Below are 24,763 nucleotides of genomic sequence, written 5' to 3'. Positions count from 1 at the left end.
ATGGTTAATAATCTTTGACAAAGCAGGAAAAAATATCCAGTGGGAAAAAAGTCAGTCTCTTCAGTAAATGGTGCTGGGAAAATTGGACAGCTATGTATAGAAGAATGAAACTCGACCATTCTCTTACACCATACACAAATATAAACTCGAAATGGATAAAAGACCTCAATGTAAAGCAGGAATCTATCAAAATCCTAGAGGAGAAAATAGACAGTAACCTTTTTGACATTGACCACAGCAACTTCTTTCAAGACATGTCTCCAAAGGCAAAAGAAACAAAAGCGAAAAATGAACTTCTGGGACTGCATCAAGAATAAAAGCTTCTGCACAACAAAGGTAACAGTCAATAAAACAAAGAGGCAACCCACGGAATGGGAGAAGATATTTTCAAATGATACTATAGACAAAGCCCTGATATCCGAGATCTATAAAGAACCCCTCTAACTCAACACTCCCCCCCAAAAAACCAAAAGCAACAACAACCAACAAACCAAACAAACAAACAAAACAACAGACAATCACATCAAGAAATGGGCAGAAGACATGAACACTTTTCCAAAGAAGACATGCAAATGGCTAACATATAAAAAAATGTTCATCGTCATTAGCCATCAGGGAGATTCAAATCAAAACCACATTGAGATACCACCTCACACCAGTTAGAATGGCCACAATTAACAAGACAGTAAACAGCAAGTGTTTCCAAGGATGTGGAAAAAGAGGAACACTCTTATACTGTTCATGGGAGTGCAAGTTGGTGCAACCACTTTGGGAAACAGTGTGGAGATTCCTTAACAAATGAAAAATAGAGCGACCTTATGACCCTGCAATTGCACCACTTGGTATTTACCCCAAAGATACAGATATAGTGAAAAGAAGGGCCAACTGTACCCCAATGTTCATAGCAGCAATGGCCACAATCGCCAAACTGTGGAATGAACCAAGATGCCCATTTAGATGAATGGATAAAGAATATATGGTCCATATATAAATGGAATATTATGCCTTCATCAGAAATGATGAATACCCAACTTTTGTATCAACATGGACAGGACTGGAGATTATGCTGAGTGAAATAAGTCAAGCAGAGAAAGTCAATTATCATATGGTTTCACTTACTTGTGGAGCATAAGGAATAACATGGAGAACATTAAGAGAAGGGAAGGAAAAGGGAATTGGGGGAAATCAGAAGCATGAGAGACTATGAATTCTGAGAAACCAACTGAGTGTTTTGGAGGGGGGGTGTGGGGGGTTAGGTGAGCTTGGTGGTGAGTATTAAGGAGAGCACCTATTGCATGGTTCACTGGGTGTGATGCCTAAGTAATGAATCTTGGAACACTCAAAAATAAATAAATAAATAAATAAATAAATAAATAAAAGACAAAAAGACAAAGAATGGAATTGGACCGAGATAAAAAGATCAATCCAACAAGGGCATATGACAATTATAAATATCTGTTGTCGTGCCCTCCCTGCCTGCAGAGATGATGCAATACCAACACACACACAGGTCGATGCACAAGCTCTTGTTTATTCCCTGGTCGATCTTTTTCTCCCCCCTGCGGGGAAGTTCCCTTGCCTTATATAGGGCATAACAGCCAATCACAGAGGTGTTCACGTGAATAGAAGGTATCTGAGGCTCGTAGGCAGTGGTGGCATGCAGTGTTCATGTGACGAGCACGAGGTCACGTGTGGCCAGGGCGGATGTTTTTCAGGCTGTCCGTGCTGCTCGGGCTATGTAGCTAGTGCCATCTTAGGGGCGCGACGGGCACCATCTTAGGGGCGCGACCCCCACAGCTCCCCCTTCTTTATTTATTTGTATGGATAAGGGACCATGCCTGTCTTAGGTTGGGACGATCAACTTGCGCCCTTACCCGTCATCAAATACTACAGAGCATGCTGCAGCTTCTGTCTTAGGTTGGTACACCGTTATCGTCCTCATTACCCATCATTGACTACTGGTCCAGCATGCGAAGCCATACTTGGGGTGAGCTACCATGCTCTATGGCTACCAAGGCTTGATGTACAGCCTGCCGGTCTCTGGCTAATGTGCGTTGGAGGGCCCTTATCCAACGCAGCCCCAGGAGGAGGACAAAGAGCACAATACAGCCGAGTGCAATAGTCCCAAACCAGGATTTCCCAAAAACCACCACTGCCTGCATAGTTTGTAGGAATTGGGAGGCCGTGAGAGGGTTGACTCTCGTGGCATTGATCTGCAGAATCTCCATCCGGAGGGAGGTTGTCAGATTGTGGAATTTGGCTGACCAGGTAACGTTGAGCATCTGAGATAATTCTCGGGAGAGGTTCGCTGCTCCGGAGTGATTAGAATACAAGTTAGATGTGATGCATATGCCCCATAAGGGCTGGATACAACTGGTGGAGAGAATTTGGATGTACTCGTCGTGTCAGGCATTCTGGAACGCAAACCGGAGTCGGCTGGTCCTGAGGGAAAACACAAACGGAACCACGGACCCATCGTAGGACCGGGTCTGGACCCTTCCTTAGACCTGTCAGAATGTCTTTCCATTTTACCCAATCATTGAGATTGACCTCCTGACGCGAGTGGTAATCTGCTGCCGATCGTCCTATTGCGTCCATGACCAAAAAATTTAAAGTAAAGAGAGCGGTATTGAGTTTGTCCTTAGGGGACTTGTAGGTGGCCCCTATTCCCCCTTTTTGTTTTATTAATTCATTTTTCAGGGTCAAGTGTGCGCATTCGATGATTCCTTGCCCTTGAGGGTTGTAGGGTATGCCTGTGACTAGATGTATGTGAAATGTATCAGCAAAATTTTTAAGGCTGTGTGATGTGTAAGCAGGCCCATTGTCGGTTTTGATTTGTTTTGGGATGCCTCAAGAGGCAAAGTTTGTCAAACAATGTTGAATGACATCTCTGACCTTTTCTCCTGTATGTAAGGAGGCCATAATGACCCCCAAGTATGTGTCTACTGAGACATGTACATATTTTAAGTTGCCGAATTCAGGGATGTGTGTAATATCCATTTGCCACACATGATTGGGTAGTATTCCACATGGGTTTACTCCAAAGGAGGGTGCTGGGATAAGAGGGGCACAACTTGCCAAATACAGAAATGTTCTAAGTTGGCCTATTTCAAAGGCCACAAATGTAGCTCTGAATCTAAATGACCATTTTTAAGATTAGGATATAACATGTATCAAGAATGTTCAAGGTCATTTAGATTTAATTCCTCAGTAGTCCTTAGAGTTTAGTCCTGATATTAATGATTCCCCAAAGTGGATACAGGATTTAGATCCAAATCCTCACATCTCAGGATTCAAGTAAATAATCTGTGTCAATTACTTTTGAAATTACTGCCAAAAGATTAGTTTTAAAAACCATCTGATAATGCTTGCTTCCTTTTAACCTTTATTCTGATCATGACCACTCATTACAAAATCCATTCACTTTATCTCTAGCAGAAGCAAATTACTTGATTATAACCCTCCATTACCTCAATAAACTTCTCATCCCTAGACCTGCAAAGTTAGCAAAGTCAAGTACAGAATACCTAAGACGGTAGAAGAGGTAAAAAGGCATAGAGATGTTGGGTAGTCCCTCAGTTCTGGATACTGCTTAGCAGCGCAATATCAAATGAACAATGACAGACAGCAACTATCCTAATCAAAATACTTTGTAAACTCTTTCTTTGGTTCTTTCTGGAGATCAAATCAACACTCTTCTGATTAAACAGCATGTGAGGAGCTTAAGAGCAACTGAAGTGTTTAACAATATTTACTTATTTAACATCTTTTACCAAAAAATTGTACTAAAAATAATACTAATCATAACTCATAACTGAGAAAAGTACTAACATGAACTGGTACTAACATAAACTGCAAAGGCCAAGAACAGAAATTAGGAGTTGTGTAATACTGAATAGTATAGGTGAACTGAAAACTCTGCTGCCTTGTATAGCACCAAGTATATTTTCCTTTAATAAACCCAAACTTAGGCACAAGAACTCAGTGTTAACAGGATTTTACCTTTTCTTCTATGTTTTATTTGTATTTGTTCCTAATTTTTACTGAAACTTAATTTATTGAAATTTAATTTTTAAAAGATACCATTTAGAAAATGGTCTTACCCAGAGAAAATTATAGTGACACATATTTTAGATATTACATTATTATGTTTAATTTAAATATTAGATTAAAAGTCTATAGTATCACATATACCAATTATTTAAGCTGTCTTTCCATTTGAGATGAAAGGCTTATGCTAAGCTATACTCCTCACCTTCCCTGTGACTAAGAGCTGAATTGCGACATATATACCTACAAGAAGTGGCAATCTGTAGCTATGAAGAGTTCTGTGTAAGTGTGTAAAGTTAAGGGACCTATAAAAGGATTGAACTCCCATCCTTAGCCACATTAGCACCATGCTCCAACTGAGTTAACTGGTTCAAAGTGTTAGATAAGACAGTGATAACTAAAGAAATAGGAACAAGAAAGGTTCTATTTCATCTTCTTAAGGTATCACAGAGATGACTCAGGTTTACTATTCAAATTCCCACCTCCTGAAAAACAACTTCTTAAATAACTCTCAAGAGGGGTTCCATTAGCTTTCAAAAGTGCCTGCAAGGGGCTCTCCATTCAGAGTCTAGAAATTTCTGACCCCATTATCTTTACCTTTACAGTCGCGATCCGCAAACATACAGCTGCTGTCCCTTTGTGGTTGCTCTTCAGCAAACTTCTAACCTTTCCTTTGTGGTCGTCCTAGTAATGAATGTGCAATATGACGAGGGGGAAAAGGTACTCATGTATTGCCTTCTCTCACCTTCTCCCTAAAATGCTAAGTTTAAAAAGCTGCATAGCTTCTATTCCATGAAATCTTCCTATTAGAACTACCACTTCTAAAAATCAAGTAAACAAAATGGATACATCGTACAGCTCTGACAAAACTGTTCAATGTGAGATCAATGCACATAAAATTAAAAAGTTAAATACACCTCAATATTATCAGTAAGTCAGAACATATCTCAACCAGTATCAGAATTTCTACCTTCACTGTATCTTTGCTATTTTAAAATATACTCACAGTTCCCAGGTTTCGGCACCAAATGTCGCGCCCTCCCTGCCTGCAGAGAAGACGCAACACCAACACACACACAGGTCGATGCACAAGCTCTTGTTTATTCCCTGGTCGATCTTTTTCTCCCCCCTGTGGGGACGTTCCCTTGCCTTATATAGGACATAACAGCCAATCACAGAGGTGTTCACATGAACAGGAGGTATACAGCCAATCACAGAGGTGTTCACGTGAACAGGAGGTATCTGGGGCTTGTAGGCAGGGGTGGCATGTGGTGTTCTTGTGACAAGCACGAGGTCACGTGTGGCCAGGGCGGATGTTTTTCAGGCTGTCGTGCTGCTCGGGCTATGTAGCCAACGCCATCTTAGGGGCACGACCCCGACAATCTGTGCCCCCAATATAGGAGCACCTAAATGCATAAAGCATGTATTAACAGACATAAAGGAAGAAATTGGTATTAATTCATAACAGTAAGAGACTCTAACTCCCACTTACACCAATGGATAGATTATCCAAACAAAATAAAAAAGAGGGGGCAACTGGGTGGCTCAGTGGGTTAAACTTGTGCCTTTGGCTCAGGTTATGATCTCGGGGTCCTGGGACTGAGCCCTGCATCGGGCTCACTGCTCAGCAGGGTGTCTGGTTCCTTGCTTTCTCTCTCTGCCTGCCTCTCTGACTACTTGTGATCTCTGTCTGTCAAATAAATTAATAAAATCTTTAAAAAAAAAGAAAATAAAAAAGGGAATGGTGAATTTAAATGACACTTTAGCCCAGATGAACCTAACAGGTATATAGAGAATATTCTAACCTAAAACACCAGCATATGCATTTTTTTTCAAGTGTACATATAGTGTTTTCAGGATAGATCATATTAGGCCAAAAACATGTCTCAATACGTTTAAGAAGATTGAATTCACATTAAGCATCTTTTCTGATGATGATGTTATAAAACTAGATATCGGGGGGCACCTGAGTGGCTCAGTGCATTAGGCCTCTGCTTTCAGCTTGGGTCATGATCTCAGGGTCCTGGGGTTGAGCCCCGCATCGGGCTCTCTGCTCACCCGGGACCCTGGTTCCTTGCTCTCTCTCTCTGCCTGCCTCTCTGCCTACTCGTGATCTCTGTCAGATAAATAAAATCTTAAAAAAAAAAAAACTAGATATCGGTTCCAGGAAACAATACTGGAAATACTAGAAATATATGCAGGCTAAACAGCATGGTACTGAACACCAGTGGGTGAATCAAGAAGTCAAAGAGGAAATAAAAAAATACCTAAAGACAAATGAAAACAAAAGCACAGTGGTGTAAAATCTTTAGGATACAGCAAAACCATTGTCAAGAGGGAAGCTTATAGTTATGCAGTCTTACATCAAGTAACAAGAAAAAACAAACAAGCAAACAAACAAACCCACCTCCAAAAAAACCACTTAACTTTACAACTAATGGTACCAGAAAAAAGAATAAATAAAAACCAATGTTACTAAAAGGAAGGAAATAATGAAGATTAGAATAGAAATGAAATAGAAACAAAATTTTGAAAAAAATCGATGAAATCAAGAGCTATTTTATTAAAGGATAAACAGGGCACCTGGGTGGCTCACTCGGTTAAACGTCTAGTTTCAGCTCAGGTCATGATACCAGGGTACTGATATTGAACCCCACATGGGGCTCCCTGTTCAGTGGGAAGCCTGCTTCTCTTTCTCCCTCTGCCACTCTCTGTGCTTGTTCTCACTCCCTTTCTTTCTGTCTCTCTTTCAAATAAATAAATTAAATATATTTTTTTAAAAAGATAAACAAAATTGTTAAACTTTGGTCAGACTCATGAAAAAACAAGAGAGGTCTCAAATAAATAAAATCAGAAATGAAAGAAGAGAAATAACTAACACCACAGATATACAAAGAATTATACAAGAATGTAGGACATATTCTATGCCAACCAATTGAACAAAATAGAAGAGATGGGTAAATTCCTACTAGAAAAATGCAATCTTCCAATATAGAGTCAAAAAGAAAAAAAAAAGGAATAGATCAACTACTAATAACAAAATCGACCAGTTATTAAAAACCCCTAACAAGGGCACCTGGGTGGCTCAGTCATTAAGCATCTGCCTTCGGCTCAGGTCATGATCTCAGGGTCATGGGATCGAGCCCCACACTGGGCTCCCTGCTTTGCGGAAAGCCTGCTTCTCCCTCTCCCACTCCCCCTGCTTGTGTTCCTGTTCTCACTGTGTCTCTCTCTGTCAAATAAATAAATAAATATCTTAAAACAAACAAACTAACTAACTAACTAACTAACAAACAGAAGTCCAGTACCAGATGAATCCACAGTTGAATTCTCACAAACATTTAAAGTTAATACCATTCTTCTCTAACTATTAAAAAGAAGAAGAAGATGGGGCACCTGGGTGGCTCAGTGGGTTAAGCCTCTGCCTTTGGCTCAAGTCATTATCCCGCGGTCCTGGGATCGAGCCTCGCATCAGGCTCTCTGCTCAGCAGGGAGCCTGCTTCGTCCTCGCTCTCTGCCTGCCTCTCTGCCTACTTGTGATCTCTGTCTGTCAAATAAATAAATAAACTCTTTAAAAAAAGAAGAAGAAGAAAAACTTTCATATTAATTCTATGAGGATAGCATAATTTTAACACCAAAACCAGACAAAAGCATTATTTTTTTTTTAAAGTAAACTATAGGCCAATATCCCTGATGAACATAGATGCAAAAATCATCAGCAAAATATTAGTAAACTATATTTATAAATACATTAAAAGTTCTTTTTAAAAAAAATATTTTATTTATTTATTTGACAGACAGAGATCACAAGTAGGCAGAGAGGCAGGCAGAGAGAGAAGGGGGAATCAGGCTCCCTGCTCAGCAGAGAGCCCGATGCAGGGCTCGATCCCAGGACCCTGAGATATGACCTGAGCCGAAGACAGAGGCTTTAACTCACTGAGCCACCCAGGTGCCCCTACATTAAAAGTTCTTAATCATGATCAAGTGAAACTTATCCCAGGGGTGCAAGGGTGGCTCAATATTCATAAATCAACTACCATCATACATCATATTAAAAGAGAAAAATAAATATCTTAAAATCATCTCCATAGATTGAGAAAAATATATTTGACAAAATACAACATCATTCATGATAAAAACTCTTAACAAAGTGGGTTTAGAGCAAACATATTTGAACATGATAAAGGCCATATATGAGAAGCCACAGCTAACATTAAACTCAAAGGTAAAAAACAAAAGATTTTCCAGAAATAAGACAAGAGTATCCATTCACACCACTTTCATTCAACATAGTAAAAGAAGTCTTCGCAACAGCAATTACACAAGAAAAATTAATGAGGTATCCAAATTAGTAAGGAAGAAGTAAAACCGTCACATTAGCATATGATATAATATATAAAGTCTTAAAGACTACACCCAAAAGCCACTAGAATGTGTGAATGAATTCAGTAAATAGAAAACTGAATAGAAAATTAGTTTTCCTGATAAAAAACCAATATACAGAAATATGTTGCACTTCTTTTTTTAAAGATTTTATTTGTTTATTTGATAGACAGATAGAGAGCACAAGAAGGCAGATCAGGAAGCAGAGGGAGAAGGAGAATCTGCAAGCTTCCCACTAAGCAGGGAGCCTGACATGGGGCTCTATCCCAGGACCCTGAGATCATGACCTGAGCCAAAGGCAGACTCTTAACTGACTGAGCCAACCAGGCATAGCTGTCGCATTTCTATACAACAACAACAAAGTAGCAGAGAGCAAATTAAGAAAACAACTCAACTTGCACCAAAAAGAATAAAACATCCAGGAATAAAAGTACACAAGGTGAAAGATCTAAGCACTGAAAACTGTGACACTGATTAAAAAAATTGAAGATGACACAAACAAATGGAAAGATATTCTATACTCATAGATTGGAAAAATTAATATTGTTAAAATAATCATACTACACAAGCTATCTTTAGACTCAGTGACATCCCTATCGAAATACCAATAGCATATTTCACAGAACTAGAAGAAATAGTCCTTAAATTGGTATGGAGCTATAAAAGATCTTAATGACCAAATAAATTTTGGAAAAGAACATAAAAGGAGATATCATAATCTCAGATATCAAAATATACTACAAAGCTATAGTAATCAAAACGGAATAATGCTGGCCGAAAATAGACAGATAGAACAGTGGAATGGGGTGGAGAGCTCAGAAATAAACCCATGACTATATAGTCAGTTAATCTTTGACAAAGGAGGCAAGAATATACAATGAGGATATATATTATACATTATATTGTATTATATTTATTAGATATATTTCCCTTGTATATTCTTATATATATATGTTGTATATATGAATATAAAGTACAAATATGTAAATATAAAATATACATATAACCTCAAGCAAGGGAAACAAAGGAAAAAACATTATATATGTAATATAATGTATAATATATAATGCATGTAAATATATAATATATGTAAATATATATAAATACTAGGTATAATAATTATATCCTTATTTTATATAAATATATATTTAAAAAATAAAAATATACTCATATATTTAGTTATAATATATATATTTTTAATTTTTTCAATTTATTTATTTTCAGAAAAACAGTATTCATTATTTTTTCACCACACCCAGTGCTCCATGCAATCCATGCCCTCTATAATACCCACCACCTGGTAGACCAACTTCCCACCCCCCTGCCACGTCAAACCCCTCAGATTGTTTTTCAGAGTCCATAGTCTCTCATGATTCACCTCCCTTTCCAATTTCCCTCAACTCCCTTCTCCTCTTCATTTCCCCTTATCTTCCATGCTATTTGTTATGCTCCACAAATAAGTGCAACCATATGATAATTGACTCTCTCTGCTTGACTTATTTCAGTCAGCATAATCTCTTCCAGTCCCTTCCATGTTGCTACAAAAGTTGGGTATTCATCCTTTCTGAAGGAGGCGTAATACTCCATAGTGTATATGGACCACATCTTCCTTATCCATTCGTCCATTGAAGGGCATCTTGGTTCTTTCCATAGTTTGGTGACCGTGGCCATGGCTGCTATAAACATTGGGGTACAGATGGCCCTTCTTTTCACGACATCTGTATCTTTGGGGTAAATACCCAGGAGTGCAATGGCAGGGTCATAGGGAAGTTCTATTTTTAATTTCTTGAGGAATCTCCACACTGTTCTCCAAAGAGGCTGCACCAACTTGCATTCCCACCAACAGTGGAAGAGGGTTCCCCCTTCTCCACATCCTTTCCAACACATGTTGTTTCCTGTTTTGTTAATTTTGGCCATTCTAACTGGTGTAAGGTGATATCTCAATGTGGTTTTAATTTGAATCTCCCTGAGGGCTAATGATGATGAATATTTTTTCATGTGTCTGATAGCCATTTGTATGTCTTGATGGGAGAAGTGTCTGTTCATATCTTCTTCCCATTTTTTTGATATGTTTGCCTGTTTCATGTGTGTTGAGTTTGAAGAGTTCATTATAGATCCTGGACATCAATCCTTTGTCTGTACTGTCATTTGCAAATATCTTCTCTCATCCTGTGGGTTGCCTCTTTGTTGTTTTGACTGTTTCCTTTGCTGTGCAGAAGCTTTTGATTTTGATGAAGTCCGAAAAGTTTATTTTCGCTTTTGTTTCCTTTGCCTTTGGAGACATATTTGAAAGAAGATGCTGTGACTGATATCAAAGAGATTACTGCCTATGTTCTGCTCTAGGATTCTGATGGATTACTGTCTCACGTTGAGGTCTTTTATTCATTTTGAGTTTATCTTTGTGTATGGTGTAAGAGAATGGTCAAGTTTCATTCTTCTACATATAGCTGTCCAGTTTTCCCAGCACCATTTATTGAAGAGACTGTCTTTTTTCCACTGTATATTTTTTTTCCTGTTTTGTCGAAGACTAATTGAACATAGAGTTGAGGGTCCATATCTGGGCTCTCTACTCTGTTCCACTGGTCTGTGTGTCTGTTTCTATGCCAGTACCATGCTGTCTTGGTGATCACAGCTTTGTAATAAAGCTTGAAATCAGGTAACATGATGCCTCCCGTTTTATTTTTGTTTTTCAACATTTCCTTAGCAATTCGGGGTCTCTTCTCATTCCATACAAATTTTTGGATTATTTGCTCCAGCTCTTTGAAGAATACCGGTGGAATTTTGATCAGAATGGCATTAAAAGTATAGATTGCTCTAGGCAGTATAGACATTTTAACAATGTTCATTCTTCCGATACAAGAGCATGGAACAGTCTTCCATCTTTTTGTGTCTTCTTCAATTTCTTTCATGAGTGTCCTTTAGTTCCTCGAGTACAGATTCTTTACCTCTTTGGTTAGGTTTATTCCCAGGTATCTTATGGTTCTTGGTGCTATAGTAAATGGAATTGATTCTCTAATTTCCCTTTCTGTATTTTCATTGTTAGTGTATAAGAAAGCCACTGATTTCTGCACATTGTCTTTGTATCCTGCCACGTTGCTGAATTGCTATATGAGCTCTAGTAGTTTGGAGGTGGAGTCTTTTGGGTTTTCCATATAAAGAATCATGTCATCTGCGAAGAGAGAGAGTTTGACTTCTTCATCACCAATTTGGATACCTTTTATTTCTCTTTGTTGTCTGATTGCTGTTGCTAGAACTTCTAATACTATGTTGAACAAGAGTGGTGAAAGTGGGCATCATTGTCTTGTTCCTGAGCTCATCGGGAAGGCTGCAAGCTTTTCCCATTGAGGATGTTATTTGCTGTGGGTCTTTCATAGATAGATTTGATGAGGTTCAGGAATGTTCCCTCTTTCCCTATACTTTGAAGCATTTTAATCAGGAACGGATGCTGGATTTTGTCAAATGCTTTTTCTGCATCAATGGAGTGGACCATGTGGTTCTTCTCTCTTCTCATATTAATTTGTTGTATCCCATTGATTGACTTGCGAATGTTGAACCATCCTTGTAGCCCAGGGATGAATCCCACCTGGTCATGGTGGATAATCTTTTTAATGTGCTGTTGGATCCTGTTGGCTAGGATCTTGTTGAGAATCTTAGCATCCATATTCATCAGTTATATTGGTCTGAAATTCTCCTTTTTGGTAGGGTCTTTGCCTGGTTTGGGGATCAGGGTAATGTTGGCTTCATAGAAAGAGTCAGGAAGTTTTCCGTCTGCTTCAATTTTTTGAAACAGCTTCATGAGAATAGGTGTTACTTCTTCTTTGAAAGTTTGGTAGAATTCCCCAGGGAATCCGTCAGGTCCTGGGCTCTTGTTTTTTGGGAGTTTTTTGATCACTGCTTCAATCTTGTTATTAGATATCGGTCTATTCAGGTTGTTGATTTCTTCCTGGTTCAATTTTGGTATTTTATATTTTTCCTGGAATGCATCCATTTCATCTAGGTTGCTAAGCTTATTGGCATATAACTGTTGATAATAACTTCTGATGATTGTTTCTACTTCCTTGGTGTTCGTTGTGATCTCTCCCTTTTCATCCATAATTTTATGAATTTGGGATTTCTCTCTTTTCTTTTGGATTAGTGTGGCCAATGGTTTATCGATCTTATTGATTCTTTCCAAAAAGCAGCTTCTACTTTCATTGATACGTTCTACTGTATCTCAGCTCTAATCGTGATGATTTCCCTTCTTATGTGTGGAGTTGGTTTGTTTTGTTGTTGATTCTCCAGTTCTTTAAGAGACAGCTGGTGTATTCTGGATTTTTCATTTTTGAGGGAGGTTTGGGTGGCTACATATTTCCCCCTTATGACAGCCTTTGCTGTATCCCATACATTTTGGACCGAAGTGTCTTCATTCTCATTGGTTTCCATGAATTATTTCAGTTCTTTTTTGATCTTCTGGTTGATCCAAGAATTCTTAATCAAGGTAGTGTTTAGCTTCCAGGTGTTTGATCCTTCTGAAATTTTCCTTGTGATTGAGCTCCAGTTTCAAAACATTGTGATCTAAGAATATGCAGGGAATAATCTCAGTCTTTTAGTATCGGTTGATTTCTGATTTGTGACCCAGTATGTGGTCTATTCTTGAGAAGGTTCCCTGTGCACTTGAGAAGAATGAGTATTCTGTTGTTTTAGGGTGGAATGTTCTGTATATATCTATGAGATCCATCTGGTCCAATGTGTCATTCAATGCTCTTGTTTCTTTATTGATTTTCTGCTTTGATGATCTGTCTATTTCTGAGAGAGGCGTGTTAAGATCTCCTACGATTAGTGTATCCATATCAATATGACTCTTTATCTTGATTAACAGTTTTCTTAAGTAATTGGCTGTTCCCATATTGGGAGCATAGATATTTACAATTGTTAGATCATCTTGGTGGATAGTCCCTTTAAGGATTATGTAGTGTCCTTCTATATCTCTGACTACAGTCTTTAGTTTGAGGTCTAATTTATCTGATATGAGAATCGCTACCCCAGCCTTCTTTTGAGGCCCATTGGCATGAAAGATGCTTCTCCATCCCTTCACTTTCAGTCTGGGTGTATCTTTAGATTGAAAATGGGTCTCTTGTAGACAACATATGGATGAGTCCTCTCGTTTTATCCAATCTGCAACCCTGTGCCATTTTATGGGTGCATTTAGGCCATTCACATTGAGAGTGATTATTGATAGATACGTTTTTATTGACATCAAGTTACCTTTGAAGTCTGTCTTTCTGTAGACTGTCTCTATATTTCTTTTCAATGCTATTCTAGGGATTTTTCTTCTTTTATAGAACCCCCCCTTAATATTTCCTGCAGTGTCAGCTTGGTGGTTGCATAGTCTTTTAAGCCTTGCCAGTCTTGGAAACTCTTTATCTCTCCATCCATTTTGAATGTCAGTCTTGCTGGATAAAGTATTCTTGGCTGCATATTCTTCTCATTTAGTGCCCTGAATATATCTTGCCAGCCTCTTCTGGCTTGCCAGGTCTCTGTGGACAGGTCTGATGTTATTCTGATGGGCTTCCCTCTGTAATTAAGGAGCCTCTTTGCCCTGGCAGCTTTTAAGAGATTATACCTACAATTATAATTCCTCAATTTGACTATCAGGTGTCGTGATGTTTTTTTGGAATGTATAATCTTGGATGGAAACCGTTCAGCCTCTAGTACATGAACGCTCGTTCCATTCGTGAGATTGGGAAAATTTTCATGAAGAACTTGTTCCACTATATCTTCTAGACTTCTTTCTCCTCCTCTTCATGGATTCCAATAATTCTGATGTTGGAATACTTCATGGCATCATTTATTTCTCTGATTCTGTTTTCGTGGTTTCTAAGCTGTTTGTTCCAGGCTTCCTCCTGATCCTTTCTCTCTATCTGTTTGTCTTCCAGATCACTAATTCTATCTTCTGTCTCAGTTACCCTAGCTTTGAGAGAGTTTAGTTTAGATTGGAACTCATTGAGAGCATTATGAACCTCCTCCCTGTTAGCTTTAAGCTCCGCCCTAACATTGTGAACATCCTGTCTGGTCGCTTTCAGTTCGGCCCTAATCAATTCCATTTGGTCATCCATGGCTTTCCTCAACCTAGCTATTGCCTGGATAATTGTTAGCCTGAATTCTCTTTCCGACATATTGTCTATGTTGATAGCCGTTCGCTCTGTTGCAGAATGTCCATCCTCTGTATTTTTCTTCTGTTGGGCATTCCTTCTCCTAGTCATTTTGGTGGGAGATGACTGAACAGATGTAGCTGGATGTTTCAACTGTGGTGCAGTCAAGGTGCACCCTGGAACACTTCTGAGCAATCAGGATTCCCCACCCAAATGAGAGACAAAAGAAAAAAAGAAAAAAAAAAAGAGAGAAAGAGAGAGAGACATGAAAGAAAGGGAAGATGAAAAAGAAGGTTCAGCCCAGTTGGGCCCCAAGGTAAGATTTATGAAGTAGACAAACAAAAAGAGATAAAAAGACTGATACAAGTATATGACAAGAGAAACAAATATATATGCAAATAAAGAAAGAACCTCGTCAAAAAGAACCCCAAGTGTAAATTTATATGCTATCAGGACAAACACAAAAACACAGAAACACTGGTGGAAGAAGATGGGAGAGTTCTTATAAATTCTCAGTGTGTGCGAGGAAGGTTGTTTTGATTCTTCCTGGATGTATCTTGATATCTTTGTTAAAGGACTCAACTTTCCTAAGATAAAGGGGATTAAAAATTGGTTTACCTATAGGGGTATTACTGATTGGGGAAAGGGGATTATTTTGAAGTTTAACTCTATATGAATATTAGAGGATAAAAATAAAAAGGAATAAACTAGACTAAACTACACTAAAATTTAAAAAAAGGAATTCAAAAAAATAAAAATGCAAAAGAAAAACATAGGTTTATGTATCAAAAAGTTCAGGTTAGAAGTGTATTATGGAATTTGATGTACTGTACAGCTCGCTGTGATGGTAAATAGGTTAAAAAAAATCACCTATGTTAAAAAAAAAAAATGAACCAGAATAGTGGGAACGAGTGAACAATACAAGTTTTCCTATGAAGTAGTGGTTGTTCTCTTGTAGTCCTTTTTTTTTTTTCCTTTTTTTTTTTTCTTTCTTGGTTTGTTTTCTGGGGGAAGGGCCTGCCATGTGGGTTGTCAGTCAATGATGTTTTCTGAGTTAAGTCCTCCAGCCCCCCTCAAGGGGGTGGGCTCTGAGGAAACTGTTTTTTTTTTTTTTTTTCAGGCTTTTATTCTCTGGAGGTTTTTATTCTTGTTCACTTTTTTTTTCTCTCACCTTGACCGCCTTTGATGGTTTTTGTAGTTTTAGAGGAAAACAAACCGCACCCAGATCTCCCTCTCAGAGAAAACCCTCAGTCTGGGTGCAGAGCCTAAATAAGTTCCCCCTTGGCCGCTGGCAGAGCAGGTTCCAAGTTGCAGACACTGGGGGCGCAGGATCTTTTGCTTGTACCCAAAGCCAAGGCAGTGTCAGCTGTCTGGGAGCTCCCCACCGCCAGAGAGGTTCCAAGCAGCGATCGCACACTGAGATTTTGCTGCTGGCCAGGGCTGGGAGTGCCTGGCTTGCGCGCACCTTTTTCAGAGGCGGCTATGGGTCGCGCACAAGTCTCAGGCACTGAGAACGGGGGCGCAAGTCCGTAAGCACCAGGCTGGGCTTTGGCGCACCTCTGTCAGGAGAGAGTTTGGGGCCCGCGGCTTAGGCTTTGAAACAATGGCGTGGGTCACAGAGTGCCAGCCGGCCTTTTTAACTCAGGGGAGCATGAGGGATGTGCGCGTGTATCTCAAGCTTTGTGGTAGGGCTCACGCATTCTGCCAACTGGCTTGGCTCCCATCCCCTCACAGGAGCTAGAACCCAGGCATTCTCGAGCGCGCTGTTGCCTTAGGGACCAAGAGCTGGTTTCTCCACCGCACTCTCTCTGCCTCAGCACTGGGGAGGCTGTCCTGGGACCAGGGACTTAAGCCCCTGTCCCTAGCCGCCCCAATTCCCACAATCCCCCCCCCAATCCTTTGCTCTTTTGGAGTGCTTTCAACCAGTCTCCATGTTAATGCTGGTCCCCAGAGGCAGGGCACTCTCGCTCGTATTGGGGTATTACTTTCCAACAGGTTGCCTCTGGTGGCTCCCTCCCCCTTTTGTTTATCTTCAGAAATCAGTCAGCCCTTCCCACTCTGCTTTACCTGCCCACTGGTGTCTTCTGCCCCTGTAGAGATCCAGACGTGTATAATTCTGATCGCAGGCTGATTTCATGGGTGATGGGAGTTCTTTGGTAGGTAATCAGCTCACTTTGGGTTACCGGCTGAAAAGGTGCTTCCTCCTCCTCCCCAGCCATCTTGTCCCCTATATAATATATTTAAATAAACATGTAATATCCACATCAAAATAAAAAGCTTATATACAGCAAAAGAAATCATCAAGAAAAAAAAAGCAACCTAGTGAATGGGAGATGTTTGCAAATGTTACACTTGATAGGGGGTTAATATCCAAAACATACAAAGAACTTGTATAACTCAGTACACATGCAAAGAACAATAATCCAACTAAAAATTGGGTAGAATACCTGAATAGATATTTTTCCAAAAAAGGTGTTCAAATGGCCAACAGACACATTAAATGATGCTCAATATCACTAATTATCAGGAAATGCAAATTAAAACCATGTAAGATTTTACTTTGCACCTGTCAGAATGACTAAAATGAAAAACAGAAGAAATATCAAGGGTTGGTGTGGATGTGGAGAAAAGGGAACCATCATATACTGTTGCCATGAATATTAATTAGTACAATGACTTTGAAAACTCTATGGAGGTTCTTCCAAAAGTTAATAATCCAGTAGATCCACTTTTGAGTATCCCCCCCATATGAGAACATGAATTTAAATAAATATATGTACCCTTATGTTTATTGCAACATAATTTACATTAGCCAAGATAGGATAGCAAACTAAATGTCTATGAAAAGAGGAATGGATAAGGATGTGCCATGCAGCGGTGGTTGGGTGGCTCAAGTGGTAGAGCAAGTGATGCTTGATTTTGGCTCAAGTCAATATCTCAGTTTCCTGGGATTGAGACCCATGTCAAGCTCCACACTCAGAGAAGAGTCTGCTTGTCCTTTTCCCTCTGCTCCTCCAACCACTCTATCTCCACTACTGGGTATTTACCCCAAATATACAGATGTAGTTAAAATATTATTAGCAGCAATGTCCACAATTGCCAAACTGTGGAAAGAGTCAAGATGCCCTTCAACAGATGAATGGTCCACATATAATGGGATATAATGGAATATAATGCCTCCATTAGAAAGGAATATAATGGAATATAATGCCTCCATTAGAAAGGATGGATACCCAACTTTTTTTTTCAATTTATTTATTTTCAGAAAAACAGTATTCATTATTTTTTCACCACACCCAGTGCTCCATGCAATCCGTGCTCTCTATAATACCCACCACCTGGTACCCCAACTTTTGTTATCAACATGGACGGGACTGGAAGAGATTATGCTGAATGAAATAAGCTAAGCAGAGAAAGTCAATTATATGGTTTCATTTACTTGTGGAGCATAAATAATAACATAGAGTACATTAGGATAAAGCAAGGAAAATTAAATTGGGGGAAATCAGAGGGGGAAATGAATCATGAGAGACTGGACGCTGAGAAACAAACTGAGAGTTTTTGAAGGAAGGGGGTTGGGTGGACGGGTGAGCCTAGTGGTGGATATTAAGGAGAGGATGTATTGCATGGAGCACTGGATGTGGTGCATAAACAGTGAATCTTGGAACACTGAAAAAAGAAAATAAAAATTTAAAAATAAATAAACATAAATTAAAATTTTGTTGTTGTTGTTGTTTTTTAAAGATGTGATGCTCACTCATGTAATACATGCAATGGGATGTTACTCAGCCATAAAATATTAAGAAAATTTTGTCATTTTGAATGACATGGTTGGATCTGGAGGGCACTATGTTAAGTGAAATGAGTTCAACAGAGAAAGATAAACACCATATGATTTCACTTATTTATGGAATATATAAACAAACAAACTAAAAGAAACAGACCCTTTATTATTATTATTATTATGTTCAATTAGCCAACATAGAGGACATTATTAGTTTTTAATGTAATGTTCAATGATTCATTAGTTGCATATAAAACACTTTGCTCAATATAATACATGCCCTCAATACCCATCATCTGGTTACCCCATACCCTCATCCTCCTCCCTTCTGTAACTCTCAGTTTGTTTCCCGGAGTCCAGAATTCCTCATGGTTTGTCTCTATCTCTGATTTCTTCCTATTCAGTTTTTCCTCCCTTCCCCTTTGTTCCTCTGTGTGATTTCTTATATTTCACATGAGTGAAACCATATGATAACTTCTATTTGACTTATGTGACTTAGCATAATGCCCTCCAGTTCCACCTAATTCAATGAAAATGGTAGATATTCATCCTTTCTGAAAGTTGAGTAATACTCCATTGTATATATGAACCACATCTTCTTTATCTATTCATCTGCTGAAGGACATCTTGGCCCCTTCCACAGCTGGGCAATTGTGGACAATGCTGCTATGAAAATTGGAGTGCGTGTACCCCTTCTTTTCACTACCTCTGTATTCTTGGGGTAAATACCTAGAAGCGCAATTGCTGAGTCATAGGATAGCTCTATTTGTAACATCTTGAGGAGCCTCCATACTGTTTTCCAGAGTGGCTGTACCAGCTTGCATTCCCAACAATGAAAAATTGTTCTCCCTTCTCCACATCCTTGCTACTTGTTTCCTGCCTTGTTAATTTTTGCCATTCTAACTGGTGTGTCATTGTAGTTTTGATTTCTATTTCCCTGATAGCTAGTGATGTTGAACACTTTTTTGTCATGTGTCTGTAAGCCATTTGTATGTCTTCTTGGGATAAGTGTCTGTTCATAGCTTCTGTAAATTTCTTGATTGGATTATTTGTTTTTGGTGTGTTGAGTTTGAAAAACTCCTTATAGATTTTGGATACCAATCTTTTATCTGTAATGTCATTTTCAAATATCTTCTACCATTCTGTGGGTTGCCTCATTTTTTTGTTGACTGTTTCTTTGCTGCACAGTTGCTTTTATCTTGTTGAATTGCTGAAAGTTCATTTTTGCTTTGGTTTTCCTTGCCTTAGAAGACCTGTCTACAAAGAAGTTGCTGTGGCTGATGTCAAAGAGGTTATTGACTGCATTCTCTTCTAGGATGCTTATGGATTTCTGTCTCACTTTGAGGTCTTTCATCCATTTTGAGTTTATCTTTGTGTATCCTGTAAGAGAATGGCCCAGTTTTATTCTTCTGCATGTATCTGTTCAATGTTCCCAGTGCCATTTATTGAAGAAACTCTTTTTTTTCTATTGGAAATTATTTTCTGCTTTGTCAAAATTTAGGTGAACATAGAATTAAGGGTCCATTTCTGTGTTTTATATTCTGTTCCAAAGATCTATGTGTCTGTTTTTGTGCCAGTACCATGCTGTCTTGATGATCACAGCTTTGTAATACAGCTTGAATTCAGGCATTGTGATTCGGTTTTCTTTTTCAACATTCATCTGGCAATAAGGGATATTTTCTGGTACCAAAGAAATTTTAGGATTCCTTATATCATCTCTGTTAAAAATGTCAATAGTATTTTGATAGGGATTGCATTGAATGTGTAGATTGCTCTGGGTAGCATAGATATTTTTACAATGTTTATTCTTCTAATCCATAAACATGGGATATTTTTTTCATCTCTTTGTGTCTTCCTCAATTTCTTCCATAAGTGATCTGTAGTTTCTAGAGTACAAATCTTTTACCTCTTTGGTTAGGTTTATTCCTAGGTATCTTATAGTATTTGATGCAGATGTGCATGGGATCAATACCTTAATTTCTCTTTCTTCAGTCAAATTGTTAGTGTATAAAAGTGTACCAGACTTCTGTGTATTGATTTTATATCCTGTCACATTGCTGAATTACTGTATGAGTTCTAGCAATTTGTGGGTATATTCTTTGAGTTTTCCAAGTTAAGTATCATGCTATATGTAAAGAGAGACAATTGGACTTCTTATTTGCTATCTTGATTATCATTTATTTCTTTTTTTTTTGTGATTGCTGAGGACTTCTAGTACTATGTTGAACAATAGTGGTGAGAGTTGGGTTCCCTGTTGTGCTCCTGACCTAAAGGGAAAAGCTGTAAGTTTTTCCCAATTGAGAATGACATTCACTGTGGGTTTTTCATAGTTGGCTTTTATGATCTTGAGGTATGTTTCCTCTACCCTTGCAGTCTGAAGAATTTTAACCAGGAATGGATGATGTATTTTGTTAAATGATTGTTCTGCATCAGTTGAGAGGATCATATGGTTCTTGTCTTTTCTTTTATTGATGTGCTCTATCACATTGATTGATCTGTAAATATTGAACCACCACCCTTTCATCCCAGAAATAAAACCCACCTGGTTGTGGTAAATAATCCTTTCAATGTACTGTTGAATCCTTTTGGCTAGGATCTTGTTGAGTATTTTGGCATACAGGTTCATCAGGAAGATTGGTCCATAATTTTCCTTTTTGATGGAGTCTTTGTCTGGTTTTCAAGTCAGGATAATATAGGTTAAATTCCTCTTTAAATGTCTTGTGGAATTCCTCTGGGAAGCCATATGGCTCTGACATCTTCTCTTTTGAGAGGTTTTTGGATTACTGTATCTATTTCTGTGCTGACTATCTCTGTTAAGATTGCCTATTTCTTCTTGTTTCAATGCTGGTACTTTATAACTTTCCAGAAAGACATCCATTTCTTCCAGATTGCTTAATTTGTTGGCATAGATTTGTTGGTAATAATTTTTAATAATTGTTTCTATTTACTTGGTGCTACTCATGATCTCTCCCCTTTCAATCATAATTTTATTAATTTGGGTCCTTCTTTTCTTTGAGTAAGTCTGTCCAAGGGTTCATTGATCTTATTAATTCTTCCAAGGGACCAGCTTCTAGCTTTGTTGATATACTCTACTGTTTTTCTGGTTTCTTTTTCATTGATCTCTGCTCTAATCTTTATTATTTCTCTTCTGTTACTTGGCTTAGGCCTTATTGATTCTATTTCTCCAGGTCCTTTAGGTGTAAGATTAGCTTGTGTACTTGGGATTATTTTGATTTTTGACAGAGACTTGGATGGCTATACTCATCCCTCTAAGGACTGGCTTTGCAGTATACCAGAGGTTATGAACAGAGGTGTTTTCATTTTCATTGGTTTCAGTGAATTGTTTAAGTTCTTCTTTAATTTCCTGGTTGACCCATTCATTCTTTAGCAGAATTCCCCTTTACCTCCATGTGTTTGAGTTCCTTCTTAATTTCTTCTTGTGATTGAGGTCAAGTTTAAAAAATTGTGGTCTGAAAATATTCAAGGAAAAATCTCAGTCTTTTGGTATCAGCTGAGACCTGATTTGTGACCCAGTATGTGATCTTTTCTCAGGAAAGCTCCATATGCACTCGAGAAGAATGAATATTTTGCTGTTTTAGGATAGAATGCTCTGTATATATCTATAAAGTCCATCTGTTCCAATGTGTCATTTAAAGTTCTTCTTTCTTTGTTGATCTTCTGCTTCAGTGATCTGTTCATCGCTGTGAATGGAGTGTTGAATTCTCCTACTATTGTGTTATTATCCATGTTTCTTTATTTAGGTTATTATTTGGATTATGTAATTGGTTGTGCCCACTTTGGGGGCATAGATATTTAGATTTGCTAGATTTTCTCATTGAATAGACCATTTAAGTATGGTATGGTGTTCTCTACATCTTTTACTATGGTCTTTGGTTTAAAATCTAATTTGTGTGATACAAGGATTGCTAACCCAACTTTCTTTTGAGGTCCACTGGCATTATAAATTGTTTTCCATCTCCTCACGTTCAATTTGAAGGTGTCTTTAGGTTCAAAATCTGTCTCTTATAGACAGCATATGGATTCTATTTATAAAAAAGTCCTGCTTTTTTATCCAGTCTGAAACCCTGTGTCTTTTGATGGGAGAATTCAGCCCATTTACATTGAGGATAACTATTGGAAGATATGAATTTAGTACCATTGTATTGCCTGTAAAGTACCTGCTTTTGCAGATGGCCTGTTACTTTCTGGTCTATATTACTCTTGGGAGGGATCTCTCTTCACTTATAGAATCGCCCTTAATACTTCTTGTAAGGCTGGCTTGATGATCGCATATTCTTTCAGTTTCTGCCTGTCCTGGAAGTTCTCTATATCTTCATCTGTTCTGAATGACAACCTTGATGGATACAGAATTCTTGGCTGCATGTTCTATTCATTTAGTACCCTTAATATGTCTTCCACCCCTTTCTGGCCTTCCAGGTTTCTTTGGATAGGTGTGATGGTATATATTTTTTTAATTTTATTTAATTGTCAGAGAGAGAGAGAGAGAGAGTGAGTGCACAAGCAGGCAGAGTGGCAGGCAGAGGCAGAGGGAGAAGCAGGCTCCCTGCTGAGTAAGGAGCCCAATGCAGGACTAAATCCCAAGACACTGGGATCATGACCCAGGCTGAAGGCAATCACTTAACTGACTGAGCCACCCAGGTATCCCAGATGTAACAATATTTTAATGTTCCTCCCCCCATAGTTAAGGAAACACCTCCCCCTAGCTATTCTCAGGATATTTTCTTGGGCTGCAAGTTTTGCAAGCTTTACTATTATATGTTAGGCTGTTAATCTATTTTTATTGATTTTGGGAGGGTTCCTCTCTGCCTCTTGGATATGGATGTTTGTTTCCTTCTCCAGATTAGAGAATTTATCAGTTATGTTTTCCTCAAATATATCTTCTAGCCCTCTCCCTCTCTCCACCTCCTTAGGGATCTGAATAATTATGACTGGAACATTTAATGGCATCGTTAATCTCTCCAAACATTTTCTTTTCCCATGGGATACTAGCTGCCTATCTCTATTTTCCTTCCTTTCCATCAGCTTATCTTCTAGATAATTTATTCTTTCTTCTGTCTCATTGATCCTAGCTGTTGAGAATATTCAGTTTAGATTGCATCTCATTCATAGCACTTTTAAGTTTGGCTTTATTAGATCACATTGATGCCCTTAGTGATTGTATATTACCACTTATTCTTTTTCGAGCCTAGCTATTAACATTATGCTTGCTCTTCTGAATTCTATCTCTGACATCTTTCTTATATCCATATTGATTAACTCTGTGGCAGAGAACACTGCTTCCAATTATTTTGGTGTGTGTGTTCCTCTTTCTTGTCATTCTGTCCAAAGAATGATGGGTCAGTGAATGAACAGAGTCCAAAATATCAACCACAACCAAGCAAGATGTACCTAGCAAAATCCAGTGGTCAGAAGCAACAACAGGAAAAGAAAGCCTTAAATGCAGTGAACAATCTGATCAATACAGAGGAGAGATTATTGTGAGAATGAGCAAAATAGATGAAGGAGATTAATGTGTGTAAATTTCCAGTTATAAAAAAAATTGAATGTATAGCATAGGAAATAATAATATTGTAACAACATTGTATGTTGTCATGTGGTGACTATACTTACCTTTGTAAACATTGAGTAATATATAGACTTTTCAAATCAGCATGTTGTATTCCTGAAAGCAATATAATATAATATGTCAATTATACCTGGCAACAAATTTTAAAAGCAAAAATAAAAATGCATATAGATAAGGAAAGTAGATGTATTTATTTATAGATAACATGATTGTAAAGAAAAGCAAATCTCAGATAATTCACAGAAACACTGCTACAACAAATAAGTTAGTGAGGTTGCAAGAAACAAAGTTACTGTATAAAAATTCAGTCTTATTTCTATCTTGTAGAAATTAAAAATAAGAGAAAATATATAAGCACATCATTTACAATCACTCATGAAATGAAGAAAAAAATCAACAAGATATAAATGTATCCAAATCTTTGCCAGATCTGATGTTGCAAACTACGAAACATTGGTGGAAACCTCATTGAGGATCTTAATAAATGGAGTCATTCAATTTTATAGATTGAGAGACACAAATAATTCTATATGAATTTTCATTGTAGTTTAATATCCCCAATTACTGGGAAAATGCAAATCACAATAACTATGGGATATCACCCAGTATCTCTTGGGGTGTCCACTGTCAAAAAGACAAGAGAAAAATGGTAGTGAACATAGAGAAAAAAGAAGTCTTAGACACAGCTGGTAGTAATTTAAATTTGTATGGCCACTATAGAAAACAGTTTAGAAGTTATTCAAAAAGTTAAAAATAGAACTATTAGATCATCCAACAATCCCACTTCTAGATATATATCCATAGGAAATGAAATCAGCGGGTTCACTG

General features: G+C 38.1%; 1 protein-coding gene across 1 annotated transcript; it reads right to left on the bottom strand.

Annotated features, from left to right (window-relative positions):
• Positions 1-1,580: 1,580 nt before the first annotated feature.
• Positions 1,581-24,263, bottom strand: LOC309857716 (uncharacterized protein). Its single transcript, XM_082750443.1, has 3 exons — positions 23,980-24,263; positions 16,632-16,791; positions 1,581-2,308 (listed from the first exon to the last, which is right to left on the bottom strand). Exons 2-3 carry the CDS (start codon positions 16,781-16,783, stop codon positions 1,993-1,995), a joined length of 468 nt encoding a protein of 155 aa, XP_082606569.1. The 5' UTR covers positions 16,784-16,791; positions 23,980-24,263; the 3' UTR covers positions 1,581-1,992.
• Positions 24,264-24,763: the final 500 nt, after the last annotated feature.

The sequence above is a fragment of the Mustela nivalis genome (genome assembly GCF_964662115.1).
Source record: "Mustela nivalis genome assembly, contig: HAP1_SCAFFOLD_1120, whole genome shotgun sequence".
Lineage (NCBI taxonomy): Eukaryota > Metazoa > Chordata > Mammalia > Carnivora > Mustelidae > Mustela > Mustela nivalis.
The sequence above is the reverse complement of the archived record's forward strand: the minus strand, read 5'-3'. Positions and strand labels throughout refer to the sequence as shown.

Excerpts from the sequence above, each read along its gene's own strand:
- LOC309857716 (XM_082750443.1), bottom strand. The coding sequence starts at position 16,783 with ATGGCTGGGGAGGAGGAGGAAGCACCTTTTCAGCCGGTAACCCAAAGT. Across the intron at positions 2,309-16,631 it reads CAGAAGACACCAGTGGGCAG|CGAACCTCTCCCGAGAATTA; the intron begins GTAAAGCAGAGT and ends ACTCCGGAGCAG.